Source organism: Ascidiella aspersa, chromosome 8 (genome assembly GCF_963924565.1).
Source record: "Ascidiella aspersa chromosome 8, kaAscAspe10.2, whole genome shotgun sequence".
NCBI classification, from domain to species: Eukaryota; Metazoa; Chordata; class Ascidiacea; order Phlebobranchia; family Ascidiidae; genus Ascidiella; species Ascidiella aspersa.
Window position 1 is genome coordinate 3537479 of NC_139454.1, and position 14306 is coordinate 3551784.

Below are 14306 nucleotides of genomic sequence, written 5' to 3' on the forward strand. Positions count from 1 at the left end.
TCGTAGTTGTTAGGTAATCGTTCGCGGCAAACCGAAGACGATTTTCCCGCACACTGCTCATGAATTTTTAAACGCGCGTCCGCTAAGGGAAATGAATGGAATCCGAACAATGGGTTTGTCTTGTTGTAGTGCTCAATGTTTCCTCTAAGGCAGGGGTCACCGAAGTACGATCTAATTAACCGGCCCCGTTGCATATTGCTCTAATTAGAAGTGAATGTGGATAACATGTTGTTAGAGGCGATTTCAAACTATAAATTTGGTAATTTATTAATGCTCACTATATACAGTTCAACCAAACTTCTTTAGTAACGGCCATTAAGAGGCTGCAGCCGGTTATCGCGTTCTCACGTTTTTCGCGCCATGTTACCTTTTTTTCGCCTCGTTTTGCCACCTTGGTTTTTCGTCGTTTTTTTCTTCACTGCATATATATATCTTTCTGCAAGGTTACTTACAAGTTAATTTGCCCTGAAGAAGATTGCCTGAATAGGTAATCGAAACAGCACAGAATAAATATTTGTCGGAAGAACCCTCTTTATAATTAAACTTATTCACTACGTCATTTCCTATCGGATCGCGATAGTTTTAAGCCAAGATATTTGGTATCAGAATCAAATGTCAAGTATTGGACATCCCTAGAGTTGTAAGTGTCGATTTACTAATTGAAATCGTCTGAAGGCATTTTAACTCCGTAGGTCAAAAACTATTACGACTATAGTGTTGGTGCGCAAAAATTTATATTATGGCTCAGTATTTAACCAAGTAGAAGCTATAAGAAAATAATATTTTTATTTCGTCTTACTATACAACCTCCAACCATTAGTCGGAAGCTATATGTTAATTAACCATGACACCTTTGTAGTTTGCACGTATTTCGGTAAATTGTGTACTGTTCAACTTTTTGATCCATTCAGGGATCAATTTACCCCTATAGCAATTTTAAAGCAACAGATTCAAAACTATACGGATTAAAAGTGAGCCTATAGCGATTCCTGGTCTCGCCAAAAATTATCACGCGGTAAACGCATGTCCACAAAATATCGCACCACTGGGCTTTTAAGCTCACAGTTTTGACTATCATCATTATCAGCAACAAGTGTACAGCCGATCCAACAAGTGTTGGCAGCGATTCTACTTTAAAATGTAATAGGCGGAGGTTCAAGCCGTTTGATCATCATTAACACCACTAGGAACAAGGCACGGGGCACAGAGTCGGAATACGTTTAACTTTCGGGAGGCGTCAGTTGTTTGCGGTCACGTGACATTGCCCGGGGCGGGTATAGGCCGGAGAATCTTACGCCTGAGTTGCTTTGCGTCTAAACAAACGCGCAGACGCAGACAAACTGGTTAAGTGTTTAATGTGGGCGGTTGCGTTTCGAAGGGGAGGGTGTTACGGACCTGGTGTTGATAAGTTAGGTCGTTTGAATTGCCCAATTCGGTATTTTGGGGGTTAAACCAGGGGTCAATAAACTACGTAGTAAATTACCGGCCGACTGCAGTACCTTAATGGCGATAAGGTACAGTTAAAACGTTTTCGGATGCAATTCCACACTAGATTTTGATGAAATTTTAAAACTTAAAGACAATTTATTAAAGCTGACTGTATTGTTTTTGGGTAAATTTTATTTTCATTTCCTTTATTTAATTAAATAAGGTTCGGCACAAAATTATATATTTGGCCCTTCCTGGAAAAAAGTTTGTGAACCCTAGTATAAAGCCATGACGGGCTTATCAGACGCCGGGGCCACACATAAGATGCCGTTTGTGCTAACCTCATAAAAATATTGGTTTAAAGTTGTGCTTGCTTTTTTTAAAAGCTAAAACAAGCGACATTGTAGACTAGGAATGTCCGATACTTGATGCTTTCTTCCGATACCCGATATTTTGGCAAAAAGTATCGCGTTCCGAACAAATACCAAATGACGTCATTACTGTCATCCATCTAGCAAATTAGATGAAATTAAAACGTTTAAAGGTAATTTTTCCAGATTAGTAGGTAAAAATTGTTTTTAGCGTAAAGAAGTTTAGTTACCTTCAGTTTTTAACCTTCTATGCTGATAAATTTAGCTTTCAACGTAAAAATCGCTGTTTTGATCGCAAATTATAGCTGAAATTCCTAAATTAATTTGGCATCAGATCGGCACCGATACCACTCTAGTATCGGACGATACCGATACTAACAATTGGCATCGGGTACCGGCTCCGATCCGATATTATTCGACATCGTACTGTGGATCCAAATCCAGTTAGTTTTGTGTATAACAGGGCAAGAAAACGAAGAGAAAATTATTGTGAAAATAGCTGATATCGTAGGCCCGAGTCTCGGTAATGCAGCATCACAATAAAACACATTGGAGCATTTTAATTGGTTGTGGTAAGACGTAGTCAGAAATTGAAAGCCCATACAGAAGAAGGTTGAACGTTTCGAATATCTCTTTATTCGTTATTCGAAACGTCCAAAATGCTGCTCCCGTCTGTATGGGCTTTGATATATTCTTACTAGTCTTGACAAAAAAAACAGATCGATTTTTTTCGTATTTTTAATTGGTGTCTAATCCCAATACCGCAACTATAACGCAATTTATAGCCGCCCACGTTATTTACAAGCACATGATTACACGTATACGCAGGCGTTGCTGTTGCAAACGCATTGTGCAATGATGTTGCGCTACACGGCCAGTTTTATGGCTTTTAGAACTTTTTAGGTACAATGCACGGATCTGTAATGTAGCTTAACAAAATCAGAATGCTGATACAAGCTCGTATCGAAACGTCTGTATCAAGACAATGTCGATCTACTCGACCTTTTTGAAGATTCATTATTAAACAATTTTGTTTTTCAAATTCAATCTAAAATAGAGTTATCATCTGACCAGGCTGCTTAGGTGGTGACAAATATTTTTACTTGACCACTTATTAAAATCATCAGAGTCAACATTTAAGGCATGTTTTGAGCATTTTCTAAAAATAAATAAAGAGTTATTAGAAACGTTCAAGATGCTTCTGTATGGGCTTTGATAATCTTACTGTGTCAAACACAAAATGAAAAAGCTTTTGTAGCGTTCATACTGTGGATTAAAACAGCTATGACGAGTTTTCTTTATTGCATTTGTTGCATATTATGAAACGTCGTTTCCAGTCCCACTTTGATGCGCCTATAAGTAGGCTGAATGTTGGGCGTCCAACAAAGCACACTGACATTTGGAAGTTGGCCCAGGCAAACCAGTCTTGAGACGCCTATAACGAGATTATTTCGTTCCATTCAGTTCAAACAGGGTTGTGTGACTGAGCGATCGGCGGCTAAAGGCCTGAACCGGTTCTTCAACTTATTTATTTTAAGTTCGCCTTAAAACGTGACAGTAAATTCATCTTTCAACGACGAATTTCAAAATGCCGGGTTCCGTTGGACTTCGTCAACTTTCGTTCAACGGAAGTGGACATATTTTGAAAGGCTATCCTTATACATAACGTTAGGACGCTTTGTTTGGTTTGGTTTGGGCTTGCTTTGCTCACGCACAAATTTGTGTTATTGTTGCGATGGCCCACAGAAAACCTGAACGCTGATAGCGTCGAAACTAAACCCAACGTATTTCAAGGGCGGTTTAAAATAAAGGCTTTCTGCCTTTTTTAGTTAATATTTTGCCTATAAATAGCCTGACATGCGATCAATCAGTGGTGTACTATTGCAGCATCATTTGTGTCGGTGTCCGAATTGGTGTTAATTGTTTCCAACTGCTTAAAAATAAACCTATGAAATTTTTGAGTTACCGTTTCACATTCATCATAGTGGTTCGGTTGAAATATTTTTTTTTCTTTTTCAAGTATATCATAACCCTCTCTATATTTTCCATTGATAATATCTTGTGGTACGATTTTAATTTTTGAGATTTAAAGGGCATGACCCGACCCTGGGTGGATATGTTGGCACTTTATAAAAGATAAACGGTTCTCTGAGCCGGACGATATACGTTTGACAAAATCACCAAACCAGGAACCAAAATATAGGCGCCTTAAGAATAAGATTAATATTTTCCGCTGCTTTTACGGTAGTACCGTTCATAATTAGAAAAATTCCGTGAAATTGCACCTATATATAATAATGGTCGGACAGCCTTGCCCTTTAGGACTACAACAAAACGGCAGTAACAAATTAACCAGCCTTATCTTACGCTATTCCCTGGAGAACGACGGCTATATACAGTTCTCAGCACATAATTCCCAGGTCTATAAATCCTGAACGCTTCCGCGAAATTTTAACGAAGGCAGCTGCCCTTAAATCTTATTTTAATGACCGTGGCCTTTTCATTATGCATAAGATAAGGATTTGTCCCGAAAATGCCAATTTGCACGCTTCACGTTCCTTCATCTGATTCCTTACCTTTTAAACAGCTAGAGAGACAGATTAAAGACCATAGGTCGGTTTTAGTTGGGTTCAGCTGTCTTTGGTAGTATTCCACTGTTTTAATTGGGCTTTGTAAAATAACGAAGGGTTTATAAAATAAAGAAGGGTAAAAAATTGGCAAAAACGGATCCATATACTTGTTTTCTTAAAAACATTGCCCCTTATTTGTTTACGAGACCATTAAAATAAGAAAATGTTAAAAGTACCACAAAATCATGATCTGGTGTTTACCAAGCAGTCATAGCAACTTCACACAAAAGACAGCAAAAGCAATGGTGTAAGTACACTTTGGTTAACACAGGTTTTTCCGCATGCGAATAATTTTCAGGTTTACGTATTGTTGAAAAAGACACAGTACAGAAAACAGGCACATTCAGATGAAATAAAACTGCAAACTTGTGTTTAAGGGATAAACGTTGCCCGTCACTTTTAAGTGGCGATTAAAATAGGCTAAAAGCAAATAAATTGCCAAAAACCCATAGTTCAAATTTCGTAAGACCGTTTTTGTCGTAGTAGACTGACCCAAATAAGAGGTGAAAATGCAAAAAACAGTCAAGAACGAACGTCACTTGTTTGGATTGAAAATGCAAAAAAATGAGTCAAAAACTGACTCTGCCAACTTTAGTCCGCTTTCTCCACACTTTTTTTGTGGTTAACTTCTCACAAAGTGAGCGTTACAGCAGTGGTCGTTAAACTTTTGTTGACGTGGCCCAAAATACTCTTTCAAGTACTGTTGAAGGCTCACTATGTGAACTTCTACGACAAACAGAAGTGGTTTGTTCGGGGGTATAGAAACTTTTAGGATACAAAAAGTGGCGTCACAAAACGGTATGTTCGAAAACTATTAATTTTAGAAACGCCTATTTGTTCTTAAACGAACTCGCGCGCAAATATGAAGCTGGAATCCCGCCTAATCGCGCGTATCTGTTTTAATTTGGCGAAACTTCGCACGAAAAGATACGTGACGCATAAGGCATAAAAAGATCCGAATTTTGCTCGAAATAACGGCATTAACAATTTTAATTTAAAAGAAATTACACTTCACAGAGTTTACGAGTCATTTAGGCCTGTGAGGCACCAATGAACAAAAACTCTTTGCCACACAAAATTTTAAAATACAATGCAATGAATGTACGCTTATTACTTGGCCCACAACTATATTTCGGCCGCGTCTGCGGTTTGCCGACCACTGTGTTACAGTGTAAAGAGCCACACACACACGCACGCGCACAGCGCCAAAATTCAGCTTAAATGTTCATCGATCGGGAATTTCTCATCGGCCGGCTACAGCTTTTGATCAAGATTGCAGCGAGCCTTGTTCAGTTCAGCGCGGCATTCGCTAAACTTAAACAAATGAGGCTAGCCGGGGCGGCTAAGCAGCCAAGGAACGCTATAATCCCAGCATTTATTATTCAGTAATCACCGGTCTCTGTATACAGCGCGTGCGGGAATTCCAATTGGCCGCGGAATTTTCGTTGCTTTGATGGTAAGCGGCCACGAGGACAGATTACCATTGTTAGTGATATTCCGCAGCCCACCAGTGATTCATAATTCTGTTAAAATCTAAAACACTCCAGACACAAGGGCAACCAAACTTTTCCACCAAAATATAACATTGGCATTGTGTCCTGATACCAATACCCGATATTTTGGATAAAAATTATCGCGATCCGATACCAAATGACGTCATACATATGCTTAAAAAAGTAAAAAGATAAGTGGTTTATAACTCCGCAGTGCTTTATAATTCTGCTAAACTGTTGAACACTTAGGCACGTTTGGAATTTTTATAGTGGATCCGACAAGGTTAATTTGTTTTAATTTTATGATTATACACAGTATAAAGTTAGCCAAGATTGCAGGTAGCCATAAAATTGCCCTTTTTGGAAGTTGTCTAACCCTAACCCTAACACTCCTCTATAAACTTGCATGTAAAAAGTTACTCAATTCATGAGTCTCCCTCAAAAAATGTTTTGTTAACTTAAAAATATACAAAGGCACTTTTTGAAGAGTGTTTTCCGTCTTTAAATATAAAAAAATACGCAACGTTTTGGCGTAACTTGTGAGATCAAGTTTTAAGATACGTCATCCATCGGTTTTTGCATGGTCAACCGTAGCCGGAGTTTTTTAAGTAGGCAAAATCAAAGGTACCAAACATGGCGAATTATAGTAAAAAGTAATGATGATGTTTAAACTGTTTATAAAAACGAGTATTAAAACTTTTCGTTTTCCGCGGGAGGTTATTACACTTTAACGTAATGCAGCTTACAGTAAAACACACTCATAAAGTCAGGTTGGCTAGCTTTTTACAACACAACTTTTGTATCGTGTTAAACGCATTTGCGGTGTAAATAAAAAAAGACACCACTCTACATTCGGAAGTTGGGAAAGTCCCTTTAGTTGCAGTGTGGCGATTGCGCGGGCGCTGCAAGCACGCTGATTGGACACGTTTTTCACACACGCTCTGTGACGCAACAGTCGCGTAAACAAGCGAACATTTTCAAACGATACAGATTCGGCCATGTTTTGTTATGAGGGTTTTCACGTCTATCTATGTGGTTAACTGTAACTGTACGCACACAGACTATTCCAAAAGTGCACACATTTTTTTTTAAGAGAGGTTCTACTGTAGTCCTTATGGCAATAGATATACAACTAATTGCGTCAGTTGTTCGTGTTTTTTTTTTGCCGAGGACAATTTACCTAACAGTTGCTCCTGGTTACTATATGTGCTTATTAATTAAAATCGTGCCTTTAATTAGGCCTAAAACTAAAATTATCAACTATTTTCCAAGGAAAATGCTTATTTATAGTATCGAATCGTTTTAAAATGTGAACAAAATTAATACCTCGCGCATAACTGTAATACTTCTAACATGAAGTCGCACTAAAGACACCGTTTGCGTTTTGCCAATTCAATCGTATGTTTTTTGGAATTTAAATACTTTAATAGCGAAGTATTTTGTTTAAAACAACCATATATAAGACGGAATAAACCAGTGGTTCCCAACCGGGTGCCTCGGTGAACTGTAGTACCCTTTCTAATATTCACAGGTGCCAAAAAAATTTGGATTCTCCAAGAAAATGATTTTTGCTCTATTGAAAAGCATCTTGACGGTGGATTTCTTATATGTCCATTTATATTGAGACTACAGTAAACAACTTGACAAAAAATCTAGTAGGGTTGCTACAATCTTATTATCATTTCTGGGTGTGCTATAAGCCATTAAAGGTTTAGAAATCACTGCCACGGGAAAAGCTATAAAAATACACAATTAGACAACACAAAACTCGGGCGTATTATACACACAAAAATAACTGCCATAGCATTGTATTGAACCTGTGCGGACCATTCAACAGAATGAGCAAATATAGGCAGGTACTCGTCATACTAACCGGAAAGAGATATTCCAAAAACAGCAGCCATGCGGGTTCAAACACTATACGTATCTGATTCCACAGGCTGTAATGTTGTGTTGTCCATTTTCGTGGTAATATATGTTTCACTGTGTCGGAATACGCATTGACAATGTTTTGCGATTTATTTCGAATACAGACTTTGGCTAAAAATAGCGGCATTACAAATGTAGCATTGTGAATGACGTGGTTACGCTATACTGGAAAACCGATTTCTGTGTTTTAGAAAGGGTAAATCGAGTTTTTTTTTTTTTTTCAAGCATTTTTTCGAGTTTAAGTTAGAATTGCGAGTTAAACTAATTGAGCGCCGAAAAATAATTGTGATTTTAAGGCGAAAACCCTGTAAATGAATAACAATTTCTCAACGAAAAGTCTGTTTCGGTATAACGGAAATTAGATTTAAAATAAAATAGATGAACACAATACCATCCACAAAATAGCAGTGCTGCACGCAAGTCACTTTGAAATGGCCTAAATCCCAGTCAAATCATTTAAAAAATGGCTTAAGCCCAAGTCAAGACTTTAGCATAGATACCAAGTCAATTTCCCAGTTATTAATAGAGCAAGGGAACTTCAAGTCATGTCACTGACACAAAAATAAAATGTTAAACGATGTAAATTGGTAAACTCGTCCGATTATGAGCAATAACTAAACTAAAAATAACAAAAACGCACTATATATCAAGTAATTTTTTAACGTGCATAAATCACAATAAATAACCCAATTTTGTTGCACATGAAAAATTAATGAAAACACCTAATTTCAACCAAAAATATTTGACACAATGACTTAACTCCGAGTCAAGTCATTTGTCTAAAAAACTTACATTTAGTCAAGTCTTTTTTTAACAAAATTTAAGTCAAGTCAAGTCATTTTGGTCAAAAGTCAAGTTAAAAAAAAACAGGAACTTAAGCCAAGTCTTTAACTGAAGTCATTACAACACTGCAAACTAGACTTCAAATATAAATGATTGGCATTTCGCTCTGGTTCAAAGTTGTCCAAATTTCGACTTAAATAAGTTTACCGGAATAGTAGAAAACGCCGGGTAGTATGCTCACCTTTAAACAAACATTCACCGCACCAAAATCCAGCTTATTTGCAAATAAGGCCTAAAAAAACTTCATTCCAAAGCGGGCGTTTTCCTTTATTTGTCATGTTGGTTGGGCCTGTTGTTATCACAAGAGTTACAATACGTTAAGTAAACACTTAACACGATTAGGACAAACCACATAACCTCGACGTAACCCGAATGTGACTCACGCCCCCATTGTAAAAAGTCACACCCTTTGTATACAGAGCTTTTGTGGTGGCGACGAACCGACAGAATAAAGTTGATTTAACCCAAAGGTCACCACACTAGGCCCATGGCACAGATGTGGCCAGCGAGGTTAAACTTTCGAAACGCGGCGTATTCACCAAATCGCTGTTTCTCAAAGCTGTTTTTTTTTTCTTAACCCGTTGGTCTTTACAGATTTTGGGTGTGCGTTAACACCTATTATTACGGCGTTGTAGCAATATGTTTAATAATCAATTTTTTTTAATTGCGATGCACTTAAGGCAGTGTTTCTCAACCTGTTGGTCGTTACCAAAATTTGGGTAGGCGTTTAATTCGCCGCCTCCAGCAGTTCATACGGTTAAGATGGGTTGTCAGCAAAATTTCTCCACAAAATTGAGAAAAATGCGAAGCAGTACGAATACATGGTTCATACAATGAAAGATACACACACATATGTGCTTAACAACTGTGAATCCCTTCTGGGGGTGCTTTTTGACCAACGATTACAGCTTACGTATCATTAGTAACCGAAAAGCCATCGCAGACTTACTGAATCTGTCCATCAATGATGTAAGCAGGGCAGGCTAGAAAAACTACTAGCCTGCGGCGAGGTTCGAACCTGCGACCTCCGGTCACTGACATATTGTTTTATTTGTGTTCTACAAAATTTAGCTTTGCTTTTTGAAAGTGGCGTTATCAATTAGTTTCCTATAACTAAATTAATAGAAGAAAATGTCTAGAAATGTATTTTAAACCGCTATTATCCCTGCGTATACCGACAGTCCCAACACCCTTGTTGGTTAAAGACTCAACGTTGAGCCTAGCGACATATTTTCTTATAATAAAACTGTAGATTGGTTCGTATAGCAAATAAATGGCTTTAAACCGCTATTATATCTGTATATATCAATTGGAGACCACACAGACATTAAAAAAAATCAGCATTATGAGCACAAAGGTCAGACAGTCCTAGTTCAACTTTGCCCTACTTCGCGCTTTTTATCAGAGATATTAAAAAAGTTCCGCAAAAACGTCACTTTTTGAAAGTTGAGTTAAGTATTAATTAGTTTCCAAAAACGAAATCAATGAAATTGCTTTTAAACCGCTATTATCCCTGTGTGTATCAACTGGAGACCACACAGACATTATAAATGTTAGCATTACGAGCACAAAGGTTGGACAGGCCCGGTTCAACTTTGCCCTACTTAGCGCTTTTTGTCAGAGACATTGAAAAAAGTTCCGCACAAACGTCTCTTTTTAGAAGTTGCGTTATTAATTGGTTTCCAAAACTAAATCAATAAAAATCGCCTTTAAACCGCTATTATATCTCTGTATAACAACAGCCCTGTTCGTTAAATGGTCAACGTTGAGCATAGCGACATATTTTCTTAAAATTAAGTTGTAGATTGGTTCGTATAGCAAATAAATGGCTTTTAAACCGCTATTATCCCTGTATATATCAATTGGAGACCACACAGACATTAAAAATGTTAGCATTCCGAGCACAAAGGTTGGACAGGCCCGGTTCAACTTTGCCCTACTTCGCGCTTCCAACCATGCGTAACTCACGTGATAAGTGCCGCTATTTCCGGGGTGAGGCGTTCAGGGTGGGGCCGACGGGGTTGGGGGGTCCATTGTGACGTCATGCCTTTGTCGACCTCCTGTAGACACACACCGGTTCGTGTTTTAGTTGTTTGCGAAAGTTGTTTGGGAAAGGACAAAAATAACGTATTGGCTATTATTACAAATGTCAAAGACTATTGCGGTGTTTTTTTAATTCTTTGGCATATTTTCTCCTGACGTGAGCTTAATATATTTAAATTTACCTCTTTCTTTAAAAACGTAACAGACTACAATAAACTATGTCAGGACCACAGAAACGACTTTAAATGTGGTTTTAAACATCAATTGAAAATTTAACAAATTAAAGGCCGATTATTTTTTCGCTGCAAGCCAGGAAATTTCTGACCAAAATGACTTCCAAAACCCTTAGTTCTTTTTTTGGAGTTGTGTCGCCATATTTAAAGAGTTACCGGGATATGGTTAAGCGTTGGTTCTGCGCAGGATCTTATGTAAAATACAGTCTGTCCCGAAGCACATAAACTTTACTAATGAAAAATCGTAGACCACTTTTGTATTTCAGCGAAATGCCTATCAACGTTAGCAATCAATTTTTTGCCATGAAATTGTAAAATCTTTATGGGTAATCTAAATGCGGGACATTAGGATATGAAAAACTCGGACAATTTCCAATAGGCTTGCGTATACGAACGACAAACATCCGTTGATCACGCACGTAAAAACTAAAAGTTCTACATAAGTTAAAAATAGAAGAATACATATTGATACCGACAAGCAAATGTTAGACAAAACAACTGCGAGTTGAAATTGGTAGAAGTAAGCGTAAAGAACAATAAACGTATTTTTCCGTTTGCGTGCGTATACGGACATCCGTTAAGTCTAAAATAGAAGAATATATAAAATATATATTAATGGCGACAAGAAAATATTAGGCAAAACAAATGCGGGTAAAAATTTTAAAAAATTACGCGAAGATAAAAAAAAATATTTTTCGTTTGCGTACGTATACGGACGAGCGTAACTAACGAACCGCCATCTTGAAATCAATTCAAGTGCACGAAGCATTTCAGTTGTGTCCGGAAAAGCTCGGCATAACTCTAAGGAATGCGTCATGCTCTGCCTAACAATCGCCATTGTGACGAACAAACGCGTGAAGGGCGCCGGCTTCGAAGTGCATTGTGACGTCCCAGTTCTCACCTGATTGTCGTGTTCGCTCAAAGCTGGGAATCGGTCTTCGTAGCGCTCTGCAAAGCAAATGTCGACAAGGTTGAAGTTTTGTCAAAAACGGAGAGCTAAGTGCGTTAATGTGATGAATTTTTACACAACACATCGGTTTTTCGTTTTGCAATTTGGATAAAATCACAAAACATTTTATCACAAAGTAAGTAGCCTTTTGTAACAATTTGGATTGCGAAAAATCATACTACGCCGATATAAAACCTCCAGCTATTATGCTGTAATTTTTTTAAAGTTCTAGCTTTTATGATTTATTATAATGCAAAATTTTATATTTTAAAAGAATATTTAAATACTTCTTAATCTATCTACCCATTTATACTATGTTGCTTACGTTTTATAACAATACGACAATAAAATTTGTAAAACACAAATTTTAAAATTTTGCAAAAAACCGTCTGATTTACTGACAGTTTTGATCATTTTTTTAATAGCCAACTAAACAGTAAGCACACGTTTATTGGATCTAATAATTAACCAAATCGCTGGGTAACATATATAAGGCATAATAAAAAATACCTCGACATAAAAGAAAAAATATATATATCATAAGAAGTTTCTACGACATGTTTCTTGTCACTAACACGCTGACCATTCAATTTTGGTTCGTCTTTCCATGTGGTCAAAAGGTGGTCGTTTCCATGATATTGATGACAATGTGACAGACCAACACGTTTGATTTAGAACTTTTTAGGACGGCATTACAAATAAAACAGTTTTGACTTTAAAAAAACCTTTAACCGTTTTAAAACGGGCATTTGCGAAAAGCACATTATAGATGAAAAAAGGTAATTATTGTCATTGTGATACATAAAGTGCTCGCTTTGAAACAGCGTTCTGCGCGATTATTATACATGTGTCATGTTTTTGCGATGCCAATAGTGTTCATATTGGGTTTTATAAAAACGTCGTTTGTTAAAAGCCTTGTTGATTTCAATACACTGGCTGGTGTAGGCATGTGACTAATCGTTACTGTTGATAAACAGACGAATAAAAATGACACATAACGTTCTTTACAATTGGTTTAATAATATGCTATTTTGCTAACGAGCTCAAACAACATAACAATACAGTTGTGTTGGCAATTTATCATTTGTCAATTAGTATTGGTTCCTGTGCAGTAATATAACCGGTAAAAAGCGTCGACCTGAATATACAAACGCTTTATTGGGCCCTACAAGAATTTGAAATGCAAACTGGCCAAAAAAATGCCAGCACTTTTATTAAAAGATGATTTTATGACATTTTGATCCAAAAAACATTTTTCTCTATAATTTTTCGTTTTAAGATATTTAAAAGTATCAAAATTTGGAAAAAAGGTCGTATAGCCGTTCTACTAATATGCTTGAATTGGGCAACTTATCAATTGGACTTGGACGAGAATTGTTTGTGATGTAAAATTGAAGTTATTTTTCATTTGACTTGACTATTGGATGTGAGTCTTATCGGAATGGCTTGTTCACAACAATGTTTGAAACGCGTAAAACTTTGAAGCGTGATATTATGTACCTGAAGTTTGATAACTAAGGCAACCAACAATAGCACAAAATGTGGTTTTGAGCACGTCAGACCAGCCCAGACGAACCTCGACACAGCAGAGTTGTCATCAAAGCAAAGACAAAAAGTTTCGCAGAACGACAGCGACTGAAATGTCCGCGTCGCTCGAATTAAAGCACAGTTGTTAATGAACTTGTCGAATTGTTTTATGAAAAATGTACTTACTTGCATTGAAATTAAATAGGCAAGAACCAGTGCTTTAATAACATTGTAAATATGTCCACATTAGGAGTGTCTAAGTCGGATATTTAAACAGGTAAAATTAAATATTGAGGCGGAAAAGTTTCTTCGGACTTGAGTTGTTTCGCACCTTTGACACACTTCATCGAATGACAGACTGAAATCGTCTTAAAAGCTATTTCACGCGTGACCGCAGAGTTCAAAATTACGTCGTAAACGAGACACTCGTGTTTCGAACACTGTGGTTTGTATAGCATAAAAACTGTCATAACAATATTTATCAAACAGCGTTTAGACTGCTATAATACACATTTCTTCAGCGAAGAAGGATTAAAATTAAAAAATTGGGGATAATACATCCACTAAAACCACAATAGTTTCAATAGTCTGCTAGACAATACGCTAACCCCAAAAATGTGTTTCAGGATAATATATTTATTTGATCAGACTCCAAACATCTGAATAACCCTTTTAAAAAAAATTACTCTAATTTCTTGTTCTATTTCCACTGGTATTTCCCTCGAAGTAATCCGTCTATCTCTGCGTCGAAATTTGACCTTTTCTCCCGCATTGTTACGTCATTGTGAAACCGGCGTTTCGTGATAGGCTCCCCGCATACCACCTACTTTCGGTGCGATGATAAACAGATGCCTTTTGGC

The 14306-nt window shown here is 37.2% G+C and overlaps 1 protein-coding gene across 1 annotated transcript in view; it reads right to left on the minus strand.

Annotated features, from left to right (window-relative positions):
• Positions 1-14306, minus strand: part of LOC146135214 (single-strand DNA endonuclease ASTE1-like) — a 43024-nt gene that overhangs the window by 13266 nt on the left and 15452 nt on the right. The window contains exons 7-8 of the mRNA XM_083395708.1: positions 11872-11918; positions 10663-10754 (exon numbers count right to left, since the gene is read on the minus strand). Coding sequence (XP_083251834.1) covers positions 10663-10754; positions 11872-11918 — 139 coding nt within the window. The remainder of the gene's footprint in view (positions 1-10662; positions 10755-11871; positions 11919-14306) is intronic.